Consider the following 27,706-nt stretch of genomic DNA (forward strand, 5'->3'; position numbering starts at 1 on the left):
TTTCAAGTTGTTCTACTGATGCATTTTGACTAACCTGAAGCTTACTTCAATTTAGTGTTTGTGTATAAGCACCCCTATTGGTAAAACAAGGGTTTAGATCCAGGATCTGCCTTCTGTGAACAGAAGGGCTCTGGTCACAGAAGGAGCCTCCCAATTAATTTTCAGGGATCCCCCAACTCCCTGTGTAGCATTTTCAGGGGTCTGGAAGGGCTGCCACGGAGAGGGGAGAAGGTGAAGTCTGTTTCCACCAGTCCATTTGCATACGTCTATATCTGGATCCAATCCAAGCTGTGTAAATGTTAATAAAGCTTGGCTAAAGACATTTTAAATACTCCAATTCTTTTTATTTTTTAAAGCCAGGTTTCGAATACACAGATTACATTAACCAAGTCTTGAATTAAGATTTGAAAAGCGCCTGTAGCAGGACAAGAAGGGCCGTGTTAGCAAGTATCAAGTTATGTTGAGTCGGCGCCATTTGTGAAACTGTAGCATTAGAGGAAGGGGTAATCCTGTCAGCCAGAACAGCATCACAGCTGTCATGGAAAAACCTACCTCAGTAGGTTACAATCTTCAAAACTCCTGCTCTTTATTAGTTTAATTGAATTTAACGAGAGTGGCTTTAGAGCAAGTCACTTGAGGATGGTCATCATCAGCTTTAGCGCAGTGAATAGAAAAAAGATAAGAATATATCTCCATCAAACTAAGGGAAAAAAGAAAAGTATGGTATAAAAAAGAATGTGAAATAAATAAATAAAAGAAATATATAGAGTATAAAATTGGGTGAAATAGATAATATCAGAGAATCAAAATAACAAGGCAACCAAAGACAACCTACTAACTGTTTTCTAGTCCTCCCTGCTAGCGCTAGAAACATGGCAACTCCTCAAGAGAATGGAGTGTTATTTTCTCTTAAAGTAGATGTTTGACATATTAATAGGTCTACAATGTACGGAGCTCAGGAGGGGACTAATTACATCTTCACGAATACCAGAGTAGAAATTACAAGACAGGAGGTTAGGTCCTACTGTTTCCCCCTCAGGTTCATTGCATGGACAAATCCATAGAATAGTGGTACTTTTTCCCAGCAAAATTTGGGCATGCAAAATATTCAGTCTGGCAGACTTAGGGCTTCTCTGCATAAGGCTTTTATCATGTGCTCGTGATTGATCACTCACAGAAGTTTGTGGATCTTTTACACAACATTGTCAACCTCCAGGTCGTCTCCCATACTTTATAAGCTTTATGCCAGCTTTTTTAAGATTGGGAAAATCTGGCATTTTCTCCACTATTCTGCAATAGCACAGCTCCATCTAGAGATTATATAGTGGGAAAGCAGGAAAGGGAAAGCTCGCTCTGTAGGGCTTGGATCTCAATTTCGCGACGAAACCAAAAGTAGATACAGCAATTAACAGCCTCTTGTAGAAAAGCTCTCTCTCTCTCTCTCTCTCTCTCTCTCTCTCTCTCTCTCTCTGTGTGTGTGTGTGTAATAATATGGTAATTTAGAAATATACTTCACAACTGAAGGCGTATCTTGAGCCTTCTCTCTTTTTATCTCTGTTTCTCCCCTTTGTGACCTAAAACCCAGTGCTTACAGGTTTTTTTAAAAAAAGCCTGTGTGAAAGAGCATTTCTCTGCTTATATCTGATATGATATTTACAGACATTTCACTTGTTTCTCGTGTGTATAGCAAGAAACAACACATTTGAAGAAGAAAAGCAGATAATTTGTGGGTGCTTTAGCAATCGACTTTACACATGTATGTAAGAAAAATAGATTGGTGAATATTGTATACAGATGCTGTAGAAGTCATCATGTGGAAACTTGCTTTTGCAGGCACATCACCCGTGCTGAATCAGGATGAGTTATCTCATAACTATTGAACCATCTGGCATTATATTTATTTGTACAATGAGTCAGAGAGAAACTGTTTATTGAATGGGTTTTCTAAATGATTAGCTTTATTTAAAATGCTTCTATCTTTAATTTTTTATTTTATTTTATAGGCATATGACATACTTGGAAATGTAGAAGCTTCCCTTAAACTTCTTGACTGCGAAGATTTAAGCTTGCCTCTATTGGCAATAAAGTATGAGGAACTGCAGAAAGAAATTAAAGATGGATCAGCTGATACCCTGCGGAAGGGACACACCTTACTTAGCAAAGGAGATGCCCACAGGTAAGTTAAGGGTGCAAATGAAGGACCCCACATACATTTTAAAGGATCTCATAGATGTGAATCACTTCCGGGTAGTTATACCTCACAGCATGGTTGTGCCAGTTCAGATGTTACTCTCTCCAAATGGCTGTGTCCATAGGAATTGGTAAGAGTAGGGAATTTTAGATAGTGATAAGCCAAAGCCTGAAAATGGGGGCATCCAGACATTTTCTAGATGAGGCTATTGATTTGTATCTATTTGTCTTAGAATTGCTATCTAAGCTACACGAAAAGCATATTCTTTCCTGCTTTTCCACTACATATCCTCTAGGTGGCACTGTGGAATTAATGAATAGTGCAAATACACAAGTAAAGAAAGCATTTTCTTTCATTTTTACAAATAAATACCACATTTTCCCTGCTCTAAAAAAAACATTGCCGAAAGTGCTCTTTAAACACAGAAGTGAAGCTGGAGGGTCACAGCATTGTCTAAAGAACCCGAAAACAACATTGAACAGAGATTAACGAGTACGTGATAAATCTTCATGTAGAAAAGTTCCCAGACACTGGATTTTATGGGGTTGCCCCCACTCAGATCCTTTTAAGAATAGGATCAGATTCAGGATGATCCTAAATGCCTTGGTTTTGTTCTCTTTCAAAGGTCTACCCACTGCCCCATCTCTTTCCCAAACCGAGTCGGGGGCAATGCTGGTGAAGATTCCAGGTAGTAGAAGACCTAGTAGTAATGGTACTTTAGTATTTAGTTGCTAGACGTTGCCTTGAGTATGTGAAGCAGTATCTACGGCTACCAGGAGTCATGGGCAATGCCGTTTGCCAAGGTTCCGAGCATCCCATAAGCAAGAGCAGCATAATTCAGAGCAAATGGGAAACATGGGGAAATGCATGGCAATATCAAAAGGCTAAATCTTGTGGTGTTCTCCCCCATCTGCTTCCCCTTGAAAGTTTAGGAAAGGGGCGAGCTATATTGTAAGCTATATTGTAAAATGAACAGGGGCTTCCTGAAGTATCAAGTTCCAGCTGTGAGGGTGATTCTCCTCCATGTGCTCATATGATTTTCAAGGCCAATATTAATACTTCAATGGAATTTGTATTACTGTTTAATTTCACAGTATTTTGCCAGAGAAAACTTCCATTGCAATCTAATTGAATGTAAGAATTAGTTCTCATTCTATGTGCAATTTTCTCATCCTAATTGCATGTGATAAGCAATGTGAAGAAGACTGCCTCGAGTCTTTGCATTATTATAAATCAACACCCCAGAGCTTAAATATTTAGAATGATTGTCAGTTCTTTGCCAATTGACTTATTGCATATATATATATATATATATATATATATATATATATATATAAAATCTTTAAACCAATATTGTCTCTAAAACTCACAGGGAATATTAATTGTGAATTGTCTGTAAGAAAAGGTAAAACTCCTTATAGGAAAAATTGATCCAGAAATACAAACTTCTATATTCTATATTTTTTTACAAGTTAATTCAAGGTTTAGATTTTGATAAGTTTATTCAAATGTTTGATCATCTTTCTCACAATATTAGGGTGTATTGGAGGTGAAGCATATTACTAACTTTGGGAAGGAAAATTGTTGGAATAAAATTGCTTAGTCCATCTTAATATACGTTATTATATTTGTGGGGATGGTTGTGTTTGAAAACTAGTCAATTTTAACTCTTCCTTAAAGCAATGTTGAGATGAAGCATTAGAATTGTCTTTGTCTACTCATTACAATGCCACCTAATAGCAAAAATATTAATTTTGGTCTTGTTTTCACCTTCAGCTCTTGGATGACTGGTGTGCAGGAATCGATAGACTGCATTCAGAAAAGAGTAGATCACTTGATCAAGCAGTGCCCTGCTTACAAAGAACTCGCCTCAAAAAAGCAACAATTAACCACCTCCTTAGATGATTATCTCAAGAAGGTACATGAAAACAGGCTTCTTCGTTAACAAACCCTTGTTGCAATCCATTCTGCAGATCTAAATATCACTGGTGGTGAGTTAACTCCTCCTCCTGATGGAACAGTGTGCACCCAAAATCTGCTCCCAAGTGTTGGGGGACTCTCAGAAGCAAATTTCAGGGAGGTACAGGAAGGAAGGAGAAGTCTTTTTGTGCGAGTGGAAGTCTCCTTGTGTGACATTGAATTCCGTTTCACCTCATATATAAATATAACTTGTAGTCATGCTATATTAATGTAATTTCATGGTGAAACACATATGTAAACTTGCTTAAAGTTCTCGGTTAACGCAAATAAGCTGGAATATCCTTAAAATTCCTGCAGGCAACAAAAAGAGAGAGAAGCTCCTCATCTTGCTTCCTTCCTTCCTATCCATTATTGCTCTTGTTCTCTCAGAGGGAATCTACACGTAGTACTGAAGGCGCTTACAAAACGATGGTGTAGACGGAGAAAGAAGAGACGGAGGAAGAGGAGGAGGAGGAGGAGGCTGGGCTCTCCGGGTCGGAGAGCTCGGCTTCCGCTTCCGCCGAGCTCTCCGACCTGGGTGGCTCTTACCCCGGCAGCAAGAGGCCGGCAGGGAGGCGGCGGCGGCGGCAAGGACGCGGCCGGTTCCCCAGCCGCCGCCTCCTCTGCCTCTTCCTCAGTCTCTTCTATCTCCGTCTACACCATCGTTTTGACGGCGCACTGGAGGTGCACGCAAGCGCCTTCAGTACTACGTGTAGATTCTCTCTCAGTCCTTCTGTCCAGGAAATGTCTGATGCTACACTTGTTCATTTTCATTCGGTATTTATCCCACTTTTTAACCGGAGTTCCCAAAGCAGCTCACAACATTCATAAAAAAAACTGTGATGTAGTGTCTAAAGTGTTGGAGGTCCGGGTTCTAGTCCCCACTCAGCCATGGAAACCCACTGGGTGACTTTGAGCCAGTCACAGACTCTCAGCCCAACCTACCTCACAGGGTTGTTGTGAGGATAGAAATGGAGAGGAGGAGGGTAATGTACGCTGCTTTGGGTTTCTTGGAGGAAAAACAGTGGGATATAAATGCAATAATAATAATAAAAATACAGAGTTCCATTAAAAAAAACCCAGTCCTATACTTAAAACACTGAAACCATGAAAGAAAGAGATCCATGAGGCAAGATAGTGGGATTGAAGGAAGAAAGAAGAGGAATCAAAAAGGAAAGGAGAAAAGTCAGAAACATTTTTTTGTTGTTTAGTTCCACTAAATACCCGACAGGACCAATACTGAGCTGATTCCCAAGCAGGTCTCTGATATCTTCACCTGCCTCCTTTCCTCTCTTGGTTTTCTCTCATCGGGCATCTGGTCTTACATGGCCAATTGAGGAAGGAAGAGTCCATCTCAGCCTTCCCCAACCTCGTGCCCTCCAGATGTATGGATGACAATGTTCCGTAATCCCCAGGCAGCATAGGCATTGGGGATGATGGGAGTTGTAGTCCCATATATCTAGAGGTCACCAGGTTGGAGAAGGCTGGTCCAGCTGAACACGTGGCTTGCTGTTCCCCATTCAGAATGGCCCTATTGTTGCCCAACCAATACAGTAACTATCATGAAAACCCTTAATGAAAACAAATTATTATTTCATACCTAACAATTCAATGATTAATTTTGTGGACTGTGTTTTATTTAGGCAGGATTTTTCTATGAACTCCATAGGCTAACTAAAACATATCTCGGAAGCAAAAAATAAAAAATGCCTTCCATCACAGGTGTTTTTTTTTAATAGGCCTTCACAGAATTGGAAAACATGTTTGAAATTTGAACTATATTGCCTCTGCTTCTATGAAGAATGCTACTACCTACTTTTAACCAAAAGAAGTGTTTCCTCATGCAGATCCCTGTAAATATAAAGCACTATAAGAGATTTGATACTAAAATCAACTCTGGCATTTGGTAGACACAGCTTAACCTGATTTAGACGCTTCTAAAAATGTGCTACAGGAATGGATTCACATTCATCATAATGGCTATATATACATCATATAATGACATATCCTAAGCCTTCATGACTTTTTCTGCTACTCCCATGGTTAAGAATGTAAATGATGTATGCACGACACAATTATGTACACAAAATATAATGCTCAGGAATCTAAAAAATACATTTGTTTTAAAAAACGTAGATGGGTTTCCCATGAAGACATGGCATTTTGTAAAATTCATTGTCCAGGCTGCTTTATTTTTAAAATAGTTATCTTTAGTAATAAGGTTAAGAAGCTGCCTTATACTGAGTCAGACCAAGGGTCCATCTAGTCCAGTATTGTCGACACGGACTGGCAGTGGCTCTCCAATGGTTCAGGTGGGATTCTTTTCCTCACCCTACCTGGAGAAGCTGTGCATCGAACCTGGGACCTTTGGTATGCAAAGCAGGTGCTCTATCACCCCACCCCACCCAAATGATGGAAAGCCTTCTCTCAGCAGAACGGGCAAGAGGCAATTTTCTCTCCTCCTGCTGCTCACCACACACCCTCAAAATCTCCTCTAGAGGACTGGGGACCCTCCGGAGCAGGTTTGGGAGGGTGCAGGGGGTTGTAGGATGGAAGGGAAGAGGGCAAAATGTTGTTGTATGAACACAAGCCAGTTCACACAATGTTTCGGCTCACAGCAAACCTGGTACCTGCCAAGCCGGGATGGCTTTGGCGGGAAAACGGCCGTTGCGGGTGGGGAGGACCAGAATAGGGCACTTTGTGTGTTGCCACATGTGTGCCATGTGAAGCAAGGGCAGGATGGTGAGCACTCTGGCACCTTCTGGTGATTGGCATGTCCAGAGGTCCTGCTCCTAGGGGGCTGTGTGGCTCTCATGTCAGGATATAGTATGCCTTTGGAGACCCTCCTGCCTCACTTACTCCGAGCTGTGAGGCTTCAGGTGGGAGTAACGCAGGGCAGTCTCCCCGCACTTACAAAGTGTCACTTAAGAAAGGGGGTGGGTTTACCCGACTCCTGGCTTTGGACAGTGGCTTGCCCATAAGGCCAGGCAAGTGGCCTGAGGTAAGGACATTGATTCCCACAGTTTCACATGCAGATCCAGGGAGGGGTGAATCTACCTTATTGTTAAATTAAAGAGGTCCTAGTTTATTCCCAAGCTCTGGTGTCTGTGTCTTTATACTATGCTTCCTTCTCCACTCACAAATAATATGTCAGAATAGCGATGGGGAAATGTAGGCAAAATTTAGGCATTTCTGTGTGTATATTCCAGGGATCCTATTCACACATGATGTGATTTGCAAAATATTTCCCACACAGAAATGAAATTTATTTACTTTAAACATTTCTACCCCGCCTTTCCTCCTCAGACTCAATAGTGAACACACCCTCATCTTTAACTACATGGTGCCTTCTGTGCTCAAATGTTTACAGGTACTCATGGAGGGGATCCGCACGTCGCTCCCAGAGCGCTTCTATGCGACCCCAGAGCACCCCGAAAACGATAGTCTGACTTCCCTGTAAAAGAAACGAGGAAGAGCCGTCCATGCCGCCGCCGCTGCCGACGACGACGAGAGCTCGGCAAAAGAAGGCAGGGTGAAGAGCGGAAGAAGCTCTCTACCCCGCCGTCTTTTGCTGAGCTCTCCTCGCCAGCGGAGAGCTCTCCTCATCGTCGTCGTCGTCATGGATGGCTCTTCCTCGTTTCTTTTACAGGGAAGTCAGACTATCGTTTTCGGGGTGCACTGGGGTCGCATAGAAGCGCTCTGGGAGCGACGTGCGGATCCCCTCATGGCACACTGTTTTTTCTTAAGATTATGTCACCTTAGGACACATGTGGGGCGACACTTGCTTGAAAGCTCTCTCCCATCAAAAGTTGCCTACCCATGAAATGCTTATTCATCAGAGTTTCTAGTCCACAAACATGCCAGTTGTGTCCAAAGCAAGGCGATTACTGCCATTGGTAGCATGCGAAGTAGTAGGTTATTGCCTTCAAGTAATACTAGATATTTATTTAAACCTGAAGGCCTCTACGAAGATTAAAAACATTGGTCCAATACTCTCAGTTGCGATGAATCCTGGATCATCTGTGCCTGAATCAGAGAAAGTCTTGGACAAATATTTAGAGCTGGCAAATCAAACCAAGGTAAAATAGTCTTCTCTTACACCATATTGTTTTATCTTGTGTTAAACCGTATGTTCCTACCACACAATCTGGAAGCAGGGCCAGCCCTACCATTAGGCAGAGAGAGGCAACTGCCTCAAGCAGCAGATGCTGGGGACAACAGTAGTGATCCTCATCTGTTCCTCCTGAGTCCCCCAACCATTCCCATCTGTTGCCGGGCAGATCTGTGTATGCCACATGGCCTTTCCCCCACTGCCTTAGGTATACAAGCCTGTAAACTGCAAGTCCAGTTGGATTCTGTATATGGAATGAGGGGGGAGGGGGGGCATCTTGTCCTTTGGCTCAGGCAGCAAAAAGTCTTGGTCCAAACCTGCCTGGAAGAATCATGAGATGAGTCATGTCACGCATTATAACAGCTGCAGCAGGGAGAAGGCAGTGGGGTGATACTGTTTCAAGACAGCTCTGTATCGTAGCAATAATACATAGGGTGGCCTTTGGATTCCTTTGAAGACGGATTCAAAAACGTTATTGCAACTATAATGACCCTAAACTGGAGGCCATTATTATATAATGGGGCAAGAAATTCTATAAAGTAATCAAGAAAGGTTTCTTATTGTTTGCCCTGACCCCTCTAAGTAAATTGTGTGACACATCCATCATTTAGCCGACTTAGACAAACCTTCTCTCAACATAGTCTTGCTGCTCATCTTGTGCCCGATTCCCGTTCGAATTTGTGATTGCTGTCGCACTGCATGAATGGGAGATTTGCGCAAAACAGTCAGCAATCAGACTAAAGATTTGTGCAAATTTCCTCCATAGACTAAAGTGGGGCTGACTTAATCTACTGGAAAACAAATCATACATGAATTTTTTTTGAGAAAGAGAATATTTTTGATCAATTCACTTTCTACACACTGTTCATAATCTTATCCTATATCATGTCCTTCTTAGTTATCTTTTTTTTCTTAAATAAAAGAGCCCCAACATATTTAGCTATTTTTTAATTAGGGAAGATGCTCCTTCCCACTGATAATTTCACAGGGAATTGGGCACAACATGAGCAGCAAGATTACATTGAGAGAAAGTTTGTCTAAGTCGGCTAAATGTTGGATGTGTCATACAATTAATGCTTCTTTTGTTAATATGTTCTGGAAATGCCCAGTAGTTGCTTCCTTTTGCGAGGAAATCATCAGACGCATAAACTTTGTATTGGAAAGCTCTTTAATATTTTCTGATGCACATGTTATCTTAAATTGTGTACCTGCTTCTTGGAACGTAACACATGGTCAGTGCAAATGGATTTTTCGCACCCTCTTGGCTGCTAAAAGACTGATACTACAACATTGGAAAGATAAAAGCTCACCACCTATAACCCAATGAAGACCTAACAACAACAGCAACATTTGAAAGAGTGGCATATATGAATGGACTTACATTTGGGTATTTGGTTTGCTTTCATGGAAGTTTATGTGTTATTTTCTCCTTTTTCCTTTTTGTCTTTTTTCATTTAGAACGTTGTGAGATTTGAAACTGAGGCTTTTGAAGTATATAATCACACTTCTTGTGTTTTTTTAAAAAAACGTTCAGAGAATCCTGACGCTCTTGAACATCGCTCATTCGCCCATTTCTAAGTGTGCTCTATCAACCCATGCAAAGTGTTTTCATTCATGCAAGGTGAAGCACCCACTTTTCCCTGATCTCCACCTCCCCAACCTACTACATCTCTCAGTGCTTTTCCCATTCTGTTCCAGAATGGGAAACCTCCAAACCTTAGGAGCAGTATTGGGCTGTAGTATTTGCGGGGGAGAAGAGATTGCTGAGAATCAGGTACTCTACCTTGTGCAGGCAGAAATGCTTTCTACTAGTGCAAAACCACCATTGGATACTCAGTACCTGGAAAGTTGCCAGGGCAAATCACTAATATGCTACGAAAAAGGTTTTTTTTTACAGTTGAGTTAGTGAACCTGCTAGAAATGCTCTGATTTTTTAAAGGTTATGTGCACATTATAGATTATTTTCTCTGTTTATGCCGCTGTAGGAGATGGCCAATGAACTGGAATTAGCTGTGAGAATTTTTAAAGAGATGGAAGAATTTGAAACCACAGAAGTGACAGCTTTTTCTAACAAAGCCGACCTTCTGAATGAAGAACTGACAACACTGAACAAGAATATTAGCTTAAAACTTGAAGTCCTGAAGCCATATGTGGCCTTTTTAAAGTCGTCAACTGAGGTACTTGTACAAATGTTGTTTGAAGGAATATAAAGTATATGGTCCTTCTCTGCTCGGGCACAGTGCTTGCAGGTGAGGGATCCCCACTGGGCTCAACAAAGCCCTGTGGGGATCCTCACCTCTTAGTGCCAATCTATACCCAACTTGTCAGGGAGGACTGAGTGGGAGGTGGGCACAGACCTCCCATTCCCCAGACTGCCGCATTGCCCACCAGGTGGGGAGGGGAAGAACCTGGGCTCTGATGAACACCATGGGAAACCTTTCATATGCAGCCACTGCAGGTGTTTGGGGAAGGATCATACCCAGCATGTTTAGTTTGCATTTACTCTTTAGTCTTCATGAAGTCAGAAGAACAAGTAAACTTGATGGTAAAGAGTGTGTTTTAAAGAAAAAAATATGATTAAAAATGCAATAGTTTGAATGGGTGGGAGGGTGCTGTTGCACCGTGTCCTGCTTGTGGGTTCCTGGTCCACAGCTGGTTGGCCACTGTGGGAACAGAGTGCTGGACTAGGTGGACCCTTCGTCTGAACCAGCAGGGCTCTTCTCATGTACTTATGAAGGGTCTGGCTTATCACAGCTGTGTGGTGATCACTGTTTATTGCCTCTAACTCAACTCTTAGGAAAGGCTGTAGCTTAATGGTAGAGCACAGAACATAGATGAAGCAGGTCTCAGGTTCAATCCCCAACATCTCCCTGTTGGGTCAGGAAAGACTCCTGCCGAAGCCCGGGAGTGCTGCTGCCAGTCAGCGCCCCAGTTCACTGTCACAACTACCCTTGGGTAGTCATAAATGGGTGGGGGTGAATGAGCAAGTTGCTTGCTCACTCCTGCTGAGCTGTACAATCCAGGGACACTCCATCCTTGCATTGTTTAGTGCAACATCTGAACCTGGAATTGTGGATTGTTGGGAAAGGGGCAGCCTATAGTTGTAAGTCAAAACCAAACCATGGGTAATAACTCTGGGGATGTTCTTCCCCCAATTACCCACAATTCCAGGCTCATTGTGTTCTTGGGTTGTTTAGTGTGACATCTGAATCTGGAATTGTGGGTTGTTGGGACAGGGGCAACCTACAGTTGTAATTCAAGAACAAACCATGGATTATAACTCTGGGATGTTCTTTCCCCAGCAACCTAAAATTCCAGGCTCAGAGTGTTCCTGGCTGCCCACCTCAGCAAAAGTGGGCAGGAGCCAGCATGCTCAGTTGCTGCCACTTGTTCACTACTCAGGGTGGAAACTACCCAGGGCTAACTTCCATGGGAAGTCATGATGTGTGAACCAGGGTAGTGTAAACTAGATTGACTGATTGTCTGGTTCAGTATAAATCAGTTTCCTATGCTCCTACACAGATTTTATGTTTTTAGAATGTAAACTGTAATCTCTCCAAATATTATCTGCTGGGATTTTTACTATGATTTTGCCCTAAGGCAATAATTGATCAGAGTCTGGGATTATATTAAAGGGACAGATTGAATGATTGATGTTCATTAACGGTCAGTGAGTAGAACCATCCTCTAGCAGTCCTTATGGTGACTGCTAGAGGATGGTTTCTTGATACAGAAATGTCTGGAATTGCTGGAATGTGAAAGCCATCAGTTTTGGAGGGTGAGCCCCCCTGACTAGGAGGGATTGATGAAGGTGTGTGTGTATGTGTATATATGGGAGGGAGAGAGAAGGACTAAAAGAAATAGTAGCTTGAGGTGGACAGGGAGATGGAATGACTCGGTTTGAGACATACTGTAGAAAGGGCACAAACATTACTTTAAATCTATGTCTAGAAGCTATGCCTATTTTCATTTTTTACTCTAGAGCAGCCTCAGAGGGGGCAATCTGGATTGGGTCCACTGCAACTACTCTAGAGTAGATGAGGGGAGTTTAGGGCCTAAATTGTATGCTCCCACAAGAAGCTGCCTGTTTTCTTAGAATTCCATCAGATGAGCATTTTATTGCACATTCGTTACTGGGCACTCACGGATTTTCACAGGTCCCTCTCATGATGTCGTCTGGCTCCCGCATGCCTCCTGTCCCTTCTAGCTTTCTTTGCACCACAAAAAGCACCCCAGTAAGTCCAACTTATTTTTAAAGTCATAAGTTGCCGCTATCTCCTGCGGCATGCAGCAGAAGCAGCAGGATCAAAATGGCCAGCTGAATGGGCCACGTGCAAATTGTTTATTTCCTCTTTCAAAGAGGAAGTAATGAGGGACAAACATGTGGGCAGAGAACCAATGGTAAGCAAATGTGATTTCCCCCAGAGTGATGACACTCTTAGGCTATTGTTTGAGATCCTGCTATACGGTCTCCCTTCTTCTGAGGGGAGATTGATAGCCACTAGAAAAGTTCATTTGGCACCACCCCCTTTTCTCTTCTTCAAGAAACAGATTAAAATATTCCTGTCCAGAATCCAGATATTTTTTTAAGGTGGATAGGAGTTGAGCATTTTGATTTGTTTGTTTGATTGATAATCTTGCCGTTATGACTTAGTTGGTTTAATGTTGATTGGATTGGATTTTGTAGATCATACTTTTGTATTTTTATGATTATGTAGTTGTTGTTCGTATGGATTATCTCATAGTAGCCTTTAGCGTATCAGCCACCATAACACCTGTTTAGAAGAATCCACTCAACGTGGGCAGCACATAAAATCTCTTTAGATCAGGGGTAGAAAATGTTGTTGGGCTCCAACTCTAGATGTTGTTGGACTCTTAACTCCCATCAGCTCCAGCAAGTATGGCCAATGATCTAGGATGATGGGACCTAAAGTCCAAGAACATCTGGAGGGCCACAGGTAAATTCTCTACAGTCCTCTAAAAAGTATTAGAAATCATGAAACAGGTGGAATTTTTTCAGTGTGTCTCTCTTAGGTTTAATTCTTAATTAGTTAAACTGACAAGGGTGAAAATTGAGTTCTTGGATTTATTGCTTTATCTGAGTTCTCGAATCTTTTGTGTTATCTGAGTTCTTGGGTCTATTGCTTTATCAGTTTTTTAATCTCTACGAACTTCGGTGAAGTGATCCATGGATTCTATATGCCAAAATCAATCATTAAAAAACCCAGCATAAATATAGAGAAGAGATGAGCTATATTCATTTATTTCTATCCCTTTAGGTTGGAGCTGATGTTCAGAGGCTGAAAGAGTTCTATATAACTGAGCCTTTGCAAGAAGACATTGACGCTAAAAATGAGGCCTTGATGCAGTCAGCAGACATCCAGTGGCAGATGGTTTTGAAGAAGATTCTTTCCACTCAAGATATGGGGCATGACTTTTTAAATTTAGTAAACATGGTGAGGCAGACACTGATGCTTTACTGACTCCAGCGTTATCCCACCTTCCCTATTAAAAATCTTGGTGCTATTTCCAAACACTGTAATCCTATATGTGCTTACCTGTAGGCCCCATTGTACACAATAGGACTTACTTCTTAGTAGGGATATATAGGATTGCACTATTAACCATGAAGTGGGGGTGGGGGTTGTTTGTAAAAATGGAGGCTGAAGGCAATGTCTGTTTTTTTCTTAGCTTTTACCATTCATGTTAGGTACTAAGTTACCCAAAATGGTTAAATCTCCTTTCAGAAAAATGAGGTCTGTTCATTCTTCATTTAACAGGTAAATGAGAATCTAATATTGAATGTAGAAAATGTTGTACAAGTAACTGAACATACTATTGATGTTCTGAACAAAGAAAAGGAAGAATTGACACGGCTTTGGACAACATGGAAACTTAATATGAATCAAGTGAAATCCATTAAACAGCAGTGTGGGAAATTTAATGAGCAATTTAAAAGTGTAAGTGCAATCTACATAATGATTATTCCTGTCTTTCTGCTTGTGGTTTCATGCTGTCAAGGAGATCAAGAAACCAGTTAAAGAATATCTGAAGAGCTACTCCAAATAAGTGCATGGTGAGCAACTTCAAATGGAGTGTATGGAGTGCAATTAAGATCAGTTACTAATGGAAGTTTCAAGGTCTTTTTCATGACGTCATCCTCGGGTGCCTCTCCAAGCATTTTTGAAGTTTATTCCGCTGAGATTTAACTCGCAGAAAATCCTGTAACAAATATACACTGCTATGAAAGAACAGGGTCAGATCTACCCCAAGCAAGAGATAACAATTTGAAAGCGGTTTGAAAATGGTATATGGCATGTGTCGTGGGCTTCAACAGTTGTCAATACCACTATAAACCATTCTGAAGCAGTAGTGTAAATCCTTCCCTGGTGTATTTCCCTGATTGTGAAATGTTCCTGTAACGTTGCAACACCCTCTGTTGGTTGTTCAAATGGAACGGCCAAAAAAAGGGGGGAAGAAAAGGGGAGAGGCAAGTTTCTTGTGCCCATTGTGAGCCCAAAATGGCTGCACAAGAAGAAAGACTATTAAGGGAGCTGTTTGGGGGGCGGGGGTTGCTTATTGTAGAGGTGCTCACCATCATCAGAATACTGTGGAATGCATCGATTGCCATATTAATGGATCTCAAAATGCCCAGAGCTACATGATTTCTAGTTTCTCCTGTTGCTTCTAAGTTTGGGCATCCTCCTTTTTGTTGCAGATTTAAGACTTACAGTGCGATCCTGTACAGTCTACTCAGAAGTAAGCCCCATTGAGTTCATTGGGACTTAACTCACCAGTAATTTTTTGTAGAACTGATTGGAGATATATCTATCTATCTATCTATCTATCTATATAGATATATATTTATTATGAAATGTAATCAGGAGGTAAATAGGTTGAAGAAGCTAGAAGGATTAAGATGCCATCTGAGCCACTAGCATAGTTTTGTCTATTTGCCACTGAATGCTAATCCCAGCTCCCTTTCGAATCTGAGTTTTTTCTTTTTATTATGTTTCATAGTTAAGTATTTATCACCAGTCTGAACATCTAAACCTTCTGATGTACCCCAGTCCTCAAAAACAGCATTTATGTGAATGTATTATTTAAGGTGTACAAGTTTTCATTAGTCTAACATATTTTTGTGGCATCCTTCTAATAGTATGTAGAGATTTAATATGCATTTTTTGCAACAACAACAACAAAAAATGTGCCCTTTCTTGCTACTTCAATGTAGTGAATTCCAAAATATACATTTGCATATTGTGCTGTGATTTATTATAGACTACACAAAACCTAAACTCTCTTCAAGAGGCACTCAAGTCTACCGCAGCACTTGATCTTGGAAGTAACCTTTCGATACTTGTAGAACTGCAAAATAAATTTAACCAAATGAAACCACAGTTTCAGGTGAGAACAAAAATTAAGTGTGTGACATTCCATGTAGAAAAAAAAAATCTTCTAAGGACGTGTTCCTACAAATACCTAAATAGATATTTTATTTTGTTGTAAATTGGGTGGAAATGCAAACATGCAGTGCTGAATAATTTCAGAACCAGAGGATACTTTGATACTGTGGATGAGCACAAATGTATATGTCTATCATATCACTATACACTATACATTTTTTTAAGGAATAACATTGAAAACTGTGCACCATCCATACTGATGATTTTCCCCCTTAAAAGCATATTCATCTTTTGAAATAGGTCTCTCAACGTTGTTTATAAAGTTTCCATTGAGTAGAGCAGTTTGTGTGGAATGCAAGAGAAGCAGAGGAAAATGGGCCGTGTGGCAGAGAAGTCATGAAACCATCCCCTACTTACATTTTGCCTCTTCGGAAAATGCACACACCAATGTTTGCATATAGTACATAACGGCCCTGTTCAGAAGACACCTTAAACCATGGCTTTAACCATGGTGGTTAAGCCCGAAAGCCAGGCCATGTTCAGAAGACACCTTAAACCATGGGTTTAACCACAGTAAATAAGGCCTTTTGCCTTATTCACCGTGGTTTAAGGTGTCTTTTGAACACAGCCCAGCTTTCTGGCTTAACCACCATGGTTAAAGCTGTGGTTTAAGGTGTCTTCTGAATGAGGCCATAGTATGTCTATAGTATATAATGGGTGGGGAATCTCTTTCAGGGTGAGGGTCAAATTGAATTTTCTCAGGGGGCACATTTCAGTGAGGGGGCTGGGCAAAAATACAAAACATGTCAGCATATTTTAGCTTAAAGCTCTTACTGCCAGTAACACAGCCTTGGGAAAGGCATTTCAACTTTTAGGATGGGATAAAAATGGGCAAAAACCAGGAAACCACAAATGATTGGTGGTTGGGGAAAAGGGGGCGGGCCCATCTGGCAAACCTTGGTGGGCCAGATAGGGCCCCAGGGCCTGATTCTCTTCACCCCTGGTATATAGTAGTAGAAGTAACAACAACAAATTTCTTTCTTACCCGCCTCTCACTCTGGATTGAGGTGGGAAACAACATCAATATACTATAAAATACATAAAACTGATTAAAAACATATAAATCTAATACATTATTAAAATAACAGCCAGACATTTTAAAATTTGACTGGGTAGTCCTGCCGGAAGAAAAACTGTCTGGGAGTGGCAGAAGAAAAGGTCCTCTGGGTAATGGTTGTCAGCCTAGTTTTGGCTGACTGAAGTAAATTCTTCCCAGAGGACCTGAGTGTGCAGGGAGAAGGCGATCCCACAGGTAACCTGGACCCAAACCATGTAGGGATTTAAAGGTAATGACCAACACTTTGTACTTCACCCGGAAACTAACACAGTGAAGTGATTTTAAAGTTGGTGTAATATGGTCACCTCTAGGTGTACCGGTAACCAACCTGGCTGCCATATTTTGAATTAGTTGAAGTTTCCAGACTAGGCACAAAGGTAGCTCTATATACAACGCATTGCAGAAGTCGAGCCTCGAAGTTACCAGTGTGTGCACTACCATCTTTAGGTCTTCCAACTCTAGGAAGGGGCACAGCTGGCATATCAGCCTAGGCTGATATAAATAATGTTTATATATAGTAGGGATGGGCAAATTTGGGAGGTGTGAGGGCACCCCCAAGGGCCAGGGGCTAGATTGCCCACCTTCATCTGCCACAATCTGCTCCATGAAGAGAATGTGGGTGGGGTAGAGCAAAGGGATGTTTGAGGAATTCAGTCTCGTGAATTCCATTCCAACATACTTTGTGGCTCAAAAGAACATATTAAAATGCATTCGAAAATGTGTATTTGGAAGAGGAGATACATTTAGAAATACAGATTTTGAGATTCTAAAATATGTATTTAAATGCAGGTTTTCATGCAGTGATTTTTTTTAAAAAAATATATATATTGCAGATCCATGGAGACATGGGATAAAATAGACTTATGAGCAAACTCCTGGAAAATTACCATGGGTCAGAAATAAACTGAATTGTCTATCCGTAGCAGGCGGAATGTATTGTGAATTAAATTCTTACTTTTGACTCTGCTGGACGATTGGATCTATAGGATACAAAGTACAGAAAGCACATTCTTAATATGAAGGCAGTACGGGAAGATTTTAAGAAGACACCGTAGCCTTGCTCAGGATCCTCACAGGCCTCTAGATCCTGAAGGCCACAAGGAAGAGATAAATGGAATAATGCAAATTAGTAAAGTTGCTAATGGTTTTCCTTCAAGATGCCATGGCTTCCCAGGTTAATGTGAGCATCACATTGAGAGCAGGGGGGAGAAGAAACAGATCAGATTAAGTGGGCCGTGATTTGCTTGGATTAAGTGTAAACTCACTTCCCTTTGAAGACTGAATAATCTTGTTGTATCTGATTTGTTAGCAACTCAATGCTGAGGTGGAATACACATTAAAGTTATCAGAGCAGCTGAGCTTGAAAGGAGTTCCTGACATGGAAAAGTCTGAGAAAGTAAGTGAGCTTATGCATCTCCATAAAGAGATAAAGGAAAGGATGGCAGAATATGATGACATTTTCAACAAAACCCTCAGATTCCATCATGTCAAAGAGGAAGTAAGTATATTCATCTTTAAGTTCATGGAAACATATTGTCTCACTGCAACTATGCATCTGTCTGTCTGTGTGTTCTGTTTTCCCTGTTGTGCCATAAATGAATACAATGTTAAAAGAAGCACCTAAGAGTGGACAGTAACCATGCTGAAATATTATGAAGTCCTAAATCTGGATTTGGATCCAAATTTGTGTGTCCTGAATAATGGTTTGTGAATGTGACGTGGAAGAATGGAAAAATGGTTATTAATGAAACATATGTTAATTTTCCCAGCTTGAAGGTCTCATAAAAACAGGAGGACTGGCGATCACAGAAATGAAAGATGTGCCCAGTGACACCCCTCATGCTAAGATCCATCTGAATAATGCTCAGGAGAAGCACGCACATATCAGGCACCTGTACAAATTGGCACTTACACTTGGAATGGATATAATTTCAGCAGCGAAACATCCTGTAAGTCAATTCCAAAACAGGCCCAGTAGTGGAATGAAGTCCTTTCCTACATTGCTCCTGAACCGGGATATTTACAACAGATTTAAAAGAATGTCAGAGGCTTAATTGGACATTTTGCAATTTCCTCTTTTATCATATCATGGGATTATACTCGATGGCAACTACTGTGACTGAGCTTTGGCTATTTACAAGTCAAGTTGAACCAGAAATTAAATTACCCAGCTCACGGCTCCATCACACCAGTGCTATAGCCTGCTGTCGCCTTGCCTTACATGTTGATTAATCACATGACGTCATCCCTGCCCTGCCCTGATCTCGCCTTTCCTCCCTCCTCTTAGCTCTGTTTTTTGGCATTTACAGCTAAAGGGGGGGGAGGGAACAAGGGGGGGAGGAACGGGGTGCTCCCTCCCTCGCAGAATATATATAAAAAAAGACCTTTAATTTTATTTTTTAAAAAAACAACGGTCCACAGAGGCTCAGAGCCTTGCTCCAAGCTAAAAAAGTTGGGTTAAGTGCCCAACTTTTTTAGAGCGGAGCTTTGGGGCTTTGCCCCTGGATCCCTTTGGAGTGGCGGTTGCGTCATGTAGATCACCTGCCGCCACTCCGAAGCTACCGTGGGGAAAAGCGCCCATGTAGACAAGCCCTAAGGACATTCAAGGTGCTGTTTTTGCTCTAACAGGCCCCATATACCTTGGGAGCAAGATACCTTGAGGACTGCCAATCCCATTTGCATCAGCCCATGCCTTACAGTCTACTTCAGAGGCTCTTCTCCAACTACCCAGACCCACTGAATTGAGGCAGGTAGTGACTAGTGATAGAGCCTACTCAATGATGGGACCCTGGTTGTGGATGTTCTCTCCAGGGACACTCAGCTGGTGTCTATTTTCTTAAGCTTTATTGCCAGATAAAAACAATATTGTTCTGTCAAGCTTTTCACTTTATTTAACTAGATGATCTTTTCTGTGATACTGCCGTATCTGTATTTATTGCTGTTTGATTTATATTTTTATTGATGTGGCTGCTTCTTTTGCCCTTTTCTATTATTATTGCTGCTTCCACTTTTATTATTGTTTTATTGTTTCTGTTTTAATTGTGTTAGCTGCTTCGAGAAATGTGAAAAGCTGAAAGGGTTATAATTTAAAAATAAATAAATTTAAATATATGAGCTTGATTCAGAGGAAAACACACTTTTAGGGTAGGTTATATGAGTGCACCCTATTTGTTTGTTTGTTTGTGTATTTATTATTACATTTACATTTATATTGCGTGTTTTTCCTCTTGCAAGGAACCCAGGATGGCTTACATGGTCGTCCTCCCCTCAGTTTTATCCTCGCAACAACTATGTTAAGCTAAGAGTCAGTGACTGGCCCAAAGTCACCCAGTAACATTCATAGCCAAGGGGACTAGAATCCAGATCTCCTAAGTCCCATTCCAACACTCTAACCACTACACCATAGCACCAGTTCACATGTTAGTGATCTACAGCAGCCTTTGTTCATCCATAAACCAAGAAACAATACAATGGCCCCATTTAGAAGACACCTTAAACCACAGCTTTAACCATGGTGGTTAAGCCAGAAAGTTGGGCTGTGTTTAGAAGACACCTTAAACCATGGTTTTAACCACAGTGAGTAAGGCAAAAAGCCTTATTCACCATGGTTAAAGCCGTGGTTTAAGGTGTCTTGTGAACGGGGCCAATATGTGAAGTAGTTGTATTCAGAGCTCCCCTGTGGCCAAAGTTCACACCTGGTTACCATGTAAACAGATGCAAAACTGAATGTCATACCTTCACATCTCCCCCAAACCTAGTGCAACATCTTCTTGGAAAACATAAACTTACTGTAAAGTATTTTTATTTTAAATTGATGTGTGTGCTTTTAAAAAACAAAACATCTTTACTAATAAATCGTGTCACCATCTAGTTTACAGTCCCAAATGCTCATTGTTTCAGCTTGATTTCTGCATCTCATTCTAGAATTCCTTTCATATTTCTGTAAAGAACCTACAGCAGCAGCTGGACGCCCTGGAGTCTGACAGCGTTCACTGGGGTTCCAAAGCTGAAATGTATGAGGAAGAGCTGTCACACATCCTCCATTTCTGCACCAAAAGAGACGAGATACATGAGGTCTGGTGAAAAGAACACATTAAATGATTGAAAGCTCTTGTGTCCTTTGACTTCTTGCTATTCAGTAGTCTTCATAGATGTCCCTTTACCTTTCTGCTTAAGCTCTTGAGGAGTGCTTGATACACATGCCAAGTTTAGAGATGACCTCTGGGCTCATCAAAGTTTTTTCCTGGGCATTTGTGTTCTTTCAGATAGAAAAGTGTATTGGAAATAGTCACAGTTAAATTTGTCTTGGAGTCAATCTATACACTACTTAGAATAAGGTGGTAGGCTGAGGTGTAGAGTTCTTGATTGTTCTATTTCAGAATACAGGCAAGGATTGATTTTTTATATAAAAAAATTACGTAATAAACTAGTGTATCTATAGGGCTACTCCAAACATTTATTTCTGGTATTTTTACTTTATTACATGCTGTGAACATTTATGTGCAGAAGCATTAAAAATATGGCACATGCCCCAACTGTCGTCTCAAATGATGCATTCTGGGTATTCTGTTTTCATCTGGCTCCATTCACTGGCATAAGAATACAGAGGTATTTGAATTAAAGCTGAACCCCCTCTCCACAGCATAATGCTATGATAGAAACATAGCTGTTGCCTTCTAGAGCATAGTTTGAAGCATAGATGCCAGCCAAAGTGTATTAAATGTGTTTTTAGCTTCTTAGTAATTTATGATGATGTATAAATAGTAGCTGAGAATGTCCAAACTGCTTGGACATCCCCAGTAAGATTTTTGACATTTTTCTTGTAATTGACCCCAGTGCCTTATTATAAACCACTTCTGAAAGTTCACTCAGCATGTCTAGATGAGGGCTTATCCCGGGGATCGCCCCGGGATCATCCTTGTCCATTCACATGATGCACAGGGGATCCCGAGGGCAGGGAGGGATGATCCCTCCATTTCCCCAGGATAACCGGGACAGCTTTTACCCTGGTTTTTCCCACGGTCCGAGTTTCGTCCCAGCTCCTCACAAGTAAATGCGAGGAGCCAGGAACCAGACACAGGACACGGAACTGTTCAAGCGCTCTGCACTCATTGGGGGTGGGGAGGGGAGTGGGGTCGCCCCCCTTTTTAAAAAACTTACCTTTGTGCTGGAGCGCTGGTGTGCTCCATGTCCTGTTCCTAAAAAGAAAATGGCAGGCGCAAAGTCCTTCCTCCCTGAATGTTGCACGCCGAGGGGGAGGATCTCGCGATCAGCATATTGTGAGATCCTCCCCCACCCAACCCCTGGTGTAGACATGCCCCCTGTTTCAAATATTGTTTTTCCATGAAGCATGGAAGGCTGCTGTTCAAGAAATATAAACCCGAAGTGCCTTGGGGTGTGAGGAATTAGTGCAGTTCTTTGGATCCTGGACAACAGTAATGCATTTGTTCACTTTTCAACTTTTGGGTAACTTCACCTTCTCTGTGTTATGCAGTGTAAGGTTTTATGTCTTATAACTGAATCCTAAGGGTGTTTCCATATCTTCAAACAGGTTTTATTTTTCTCAGCTGGTACTGCCCTCATATAAATTGTCTTGTCTACATGAACCTCCGGTGGTCCCATCTTGTAATTTCACCTCTGCTGATCAGTCTATATGCGTTCAGCTAGTCTCAGCAGGAGAATGAAACAGCTCGTCCCTTTCCCCCACCTGTTAATGCCATCTTCTTTGATGAACCGGTTTGCTGTGGGATGGGTTCAGCAGAAGCGTGAAACTAAGCATCACGTGATGTTGTGAATTTCATATCAGTGGCTCCAAGGTTTTGTTTTTCCCTGGTGCATCCAGGCGCAGGAACAGTCCCTAAGCCGTACCTTCCTTACTGTACTCTCAGTATACAGCAGCTTGGTAGTTACACCTTCACAGTTTCAGTATTTAGTCCCATGCCGACTGAGAAAAGCCCCATAAGCCTGTCATGAAATTGTTACAGGAAGAAATATATTTATGGACTGCAGTTTGAATCCGGAGATCTGTGCAATTAAAAAGAAAGTGGCATCTTGATGAGAATTTAAGTAACACTTTGCTACTGCCTAACGAGTATGCACATCATCACAAGCAATGACACTACGCTGCCATGATGATAGGAATATTATGCTACTCTGATGCAAACTTTTAAGGATTAGGGTGCCCAGGTGTATAAATCACTTAAAACCCACAGTGCATGCCCTTAAACTTGTTAATCCCGTTTAAGATGACAATGTAAGCACTTTGCAGTCAAAGTATTGTTTATAGGAATTTATGGAAAAGTGAGTGGGAAAATATGAAAACCCTCTTCACCAAAGCAATGCTCATGTAGAACAAACAAAAGAAAGGAGGAATTGAAACCATTTTTGTCTACATAGCTTTTAACAAAGATCTATCTAACTTGATAGATAGTTCTTTAACTTTAACAAAGATCTATAACTTTAACTTTAACAAAGAACTATCTATCTTTCTACACCTAAGGATTATCCCAGGAAAATGGAGGGATCGTCCCTGCCTGCTCCTGGGATCCCCTGTGTGTCATTGGCATGCACAGGGATGATCCGGGGGAAAAGGCAGGTGTAGAAACGGCCATGATTTTACAATGAATGTAGCGAATTTATTATAAAGTATATTGTTCAGTAAATCTGAATGTCTTTGATAGTTACAAATTTGGTGAATAATTACATTACTTGTCACTTTGCAATTTATCTCTTTTGTCTCCAGAAGTAAACATGTATTAAATAATAATTCTAACATTGCCTACCAGGTACCAGCAAACAAATATTTCAGTTCTGGTAGCAGGAGGAAGTTCTTTATACCCATCAAGCAGGAAGCAAGCAGCAAACATCTAGCTTAATTGGCAGAGATCCAAGTTGGCATATGGAGGTGCTCTGCTCATGCATGGAGATTTATAAGTTCTCCCTGGAAGCTGCAAGTGCCCATGGCCCCCAAAGTCAGGGTGCCCTCTGCAGTAGTACTCTGCAGGGCACAATGTTGCCTCTTCCCCTGTGCATGCAAGATGGGGTGGATCTTTTCCATTTTTTTTAATTGCTCAAGCTATGTTTACAGACCGAGCTTTCATATACTTTTTACATATGTTACATATGTAGCATGAAAATGCTTGAAAATCCATACTGAAATCTGAATTGCAATTGCAATGATTAGTGAGAAAAGGATGGATTTTCCTTTTTAATGCAGACGAAACTGGATGGAAACCAACAAGATGAAATTCAATAGAGATAAATGTAAACGCATTGGGATACAAAATAAATAATCGAAGACATAAGTGTAAGATGATGATGATCTGGTTTGGCAGCAGTAGTTGTGAAAAGGATCTAGATAGCCTGGGTGCCAGTTTTTAAAAAAGTATTGACAAACTTGAACATGTCCAGAAGAGGACAGCCAGGATGGTGAGGGGTCTGGAAACCATGTTCTATGATAAATGGTTGATAGTGCTGCATGTTTTTAGCCTAGAGAAGAGAAATTTAACAGGAGGCATGATAGCTGTCTTCAGATATCTGAAGCGCTACTATGCAGGAGATGGTGTAGACTTGTTTTCTATTGCTCCTCAGGGCAGGGCTAGAAAAATGGGTGGGAATTGAAAGGAAATAGATATTGACCAAGCATTAGAAGAAATATCCTAATGGTAAGAGCTGTATCACAGTGGAGCAGACTACCTTGGGATGTGGTGGGCTGTTGTTTGCTGGAGATATTTAAGCAGAGGCTGGATGGCTATCTGTCAGAGATGCTGTAGTTGCATCCTGCATTGCAGAACCTGCATTTGGACTAGATAAACTCCACTGTCCCTTTCAACTCCATGATCCTGTAAAAATACACAAACTACTGTTCCAAATGGCAACACAAATTGGAAGAAAACCTTTAGTCTTGCTTGTAGTTCTTTTTTTAGAGCAAGAAACCTAGATCTTTTTTAGAACAAGAATCTCAAAGGGAAAGAACACTAATCTTTTAATAGCATCCCCTTTTTTGAAAACAATTCCAGGCACATATGGCATGTTGGTGCCATTTTGGGTGTGGTATGATAGCCAGCAGGATTTGCGCTGTGCCATGTGGCCAGATGCTGGTGCAGTGCAGATTTTGGTTCAGACTTGCCATGTCATTATTTCTCTTCAAAGAAGAATTATTTGTCCCACTACTCTACTCTTCCACCACCAGCAACTTCTTCCCTCACAGGAACACCACAACCCTGCAGGGCAGACATAATTGTTCTAAATTTCCTTTACTTCTTTGTGTTGTTTCATGTTCATGCCCTCCAGCAATCAATGTAAGCATGTACAATGAGAAAGGGCCACATTTGTGATTCCTCACAAATGGACAGGAGGGGGAAAGTTGGGTCTCCTTATTTATTTATTTTTTAATGAACCATGACAACCAGAACATTAAAGCCGTGTCTTGCTCTCTATTATTTGTTTTCTCTTTCTTGTGTGCTAAATCACAGCAGCTGCCATCATCAAGCATCCTTTCCATCATACCTTATCTATGACAACACAGCTAGAGTTAAGGACAGCTGCATAAATTATGGCTATAAGGCCCTAAAAAAATCTAGGGTCCAAAGTTGGTTAAAATCAGTATGATGCATGTCACTTTTCAATAAAGGGATTGAAAAGTGAATGGTCAGTTCAAATGATCTAGTTTCCCCCCCACTAGGTTGTAATTTATTGGCAGTCCTATGCAGCAGTATCCTCGTGAGACTCTCCTCTCAAGAAGTCCAGTGCATAATTTCTATTATCCCAGTTTGCTAAAGCCATTGCAGTTACGGTGCTCTTATGTTGAGTACTAAACACTTAGGACTCAATCCAAAGTTTGCTCACTTGGAAATGCCTCTTTGAAATCAGTAGGATCTTGCCATATTTAGGACTGGAGTTTTAGATGCATGTATAATTTCTTTTCTGCCTTGCTTCTCAGTAGGAAAACCAGGGGCCACATTGGGCCTGTAGGAGTAATGTCATTTAAACTTCTTCCCCTTATGCTTCACTTTCCCCCCTTCCCCCATACCGTCAATGCACCTGCTTCTTTTTTTGGTATTTGCATACCAAAGAGTATTGGGGGGTGCATACTCTTTGGTATACTCTTTAGTATTGCATACTCCCCCCACCGCCATAAAAGGTATGTGAGAAAAGAGACACCATAGGTACGAGGTGAAGGGATGCTGCTGACCTATTCAGCAACTGGAATGAGCAATACTGCTCCTACTACTACAAATGGATTCTCCCCATCAAATGAAGCAGAATTATTCATTCCTTCCGCTGGAATTTATAGTCAGAGCTGTAGCCTGTAGGCGTAAGAGGAGAGCGTTAGGGTCTAAATCTGAGCTAATTTTCCGTTGAGAAAGAGAAAAGTGACAGCAGCTGCAGATTTTTGACACAAGACACGTCTCTTCTGAAACAAGGGGATCCTATTTCATGTATCCTCTCTGCCCCGAAAAAGAAAAAAGAGCTTTAAAAACTTTTTAAAATGAACGCTGGTGAATTGACATAAGCTGTTAAAGCTCTTGATGATTTATGACTTGGCCTAGGGATTTCCCCACTCCCAAAGAAAAATATTTTCACATTATGAATAAAAGTTGTGGACTCACCAGCCTGACTTTTTGGAGTAATAGGCACCTTTGACTTACTGGAAATCAGTTTCTTGGTGTATCTGATGTCTCGCAAAGCAAAATCTTGTGAGCACTACACTTTGCGATAAACTGCTAATGATAATTAGAAATTCTCATGTAAACTGAGAACCAATTTTGAACTAGGAGGCATTATTTATAACTCAAAGCAAAGACAGCACACAAACAGGTCTCACACATAAACTCCTTTTAAAGTTATTTATTCTGAGATAGTATGATCATGCATTTGGTATTTATTTAGGATTCATTCCTATCCAATCCAAAAAGCTTACCAGAAGTATATACTCACCTAAGTTTATCTTCACAACAATTCTGTGGTAAGCTACAATGAGAGGCAAATTCTCCGATTTCCTGAAGTGAATGGAGAAACCGGATTATAGAGGCATTCCAAAAGTGCACTGGGAGCTCCGTCTGGATCCTATGACTTGTCATGGCGTGCCCAGTAATATTAAAGTCTTACTGGATTTGAATCTTGGATGCTCACATCCAAATCCCAGAGAACAGATCGGCAGATAATTTTCACCAAGGGCATGCAGAGGCAAGCCCATCTTAACAGCGGACAAGTATACCCCAAAATTATTTCTGACAGTGACAATGTGATTTATCCTCTGTGTTGTGGGGGACTTGGTTGGGAGGAATTGACAGCTATTGTCCCACCCTTCAGTTCCCACAATTCCTTGTTGTCTAAGATGGAAGAAAGAGAATTGACAAGCTCATATTGTTTTCCTCCTCCCTGACTCTCAGTTCATAGCAGAGCTGCAGTGACTTCCTGTCTCTACCTTTATCAGTGGCGCCACGGCCACTTCCTGTTTCCCTTTTCTTGCTTGTCAATAGTCACCGTGTGCCCTTTTCTTTACTTATGAAATGGATTTCTCCATTGCCTTACTGTGCCCTTCTGCTTTTGCATTCCAGTAACGTAGATGCCTGCTAGCGTGTCCCCTCCCTTGAACATGTTGACTTCTGGCCACTCCCAGCTCCACCGGCAGGGTGGGGCCTGCTTCCCCCCACATCAAAAATAGAACACAAATTTAGTCCAGAAAAGATCAAGTAGACACAAGATATTAAGTCAGTGAAAATGAAAGTATTTTTGGCTGTTTGGATGTAAATCTATTAAGAAACTCTAAATGTCTTCCTTCCAATTTTGGCACAACATATAGAAATCCTTGAAAACCATGGATTTATCTGCTTCCTGTAAGCCAACCAAGTGTAATTTTGTAACCCTTTTGTGTTTGAGATGGTATTTAGCTACATCGTTTCACAGCACAGTACTAA

General features: G+C 41.2%; 1 protein-coding gene across 1 annotated transcript in view; it reads left to right on the forward strand.

Annotated features, from left to right (window-relative positions):
- Positions 1-27,706, forward strand: part of CCDC141 (coiled-coil domain containing 141) — a 115,153-nt gene that overhangs the window by 68,294 nt on the left and 19,153 nt on the right. The window contains exons 8-17 of the mRNA XM_063116311.1: positions 2,004-2,176; positions 3,968-4,109; positions 8,110-8,229; positions 10,247-10,438; positions 13,541-13,717; positions 14,042-14,221; positions 15,543-15,668; positions 18,094-18,282; positions 18,554-18,733; positions 20,709-20,858. Coding sequence (XP_062972381.1) covers positions 2,004-2,176; positions 3,968-4,109; positions 8,110-8,229; positions 10,247-10,438; positions 13,541-13,717; positions 14,042-14,221; positions 15,543-15,668; positions 18,094-18,282; positions 18,554-18,733; positions 20,709-20,858 — 1,629 coding nt within the window. The remainder of the gene's footprint in view (positions 1-2,003; positions 2,177-3,967; positions 4,110-8,109; positions 8,230-10,246; positions 10,439-13,540; positions 13,718-14,041; positions 14,222-15,542; positions 15,669-18,093; positions 18,283-18,553; positions 18,734-20,708; positions 20,859-27,706) is intronic.

This window comes from Elgaria multicarinata, chromosome 2 (genome assembly GCF_023053635.1).
Source record: "Elgaria multicarinata webbii isolate HBS135686 ecotype San Diego chromosome 2, rElgMul1.1.pri, whole genome shotgun sequence".
NCBI lineage: Eukaryota > Metazoa > Chordata > Lepidosauria > Squamata > Anguidae > Elgaria > Elgaria multicarinata.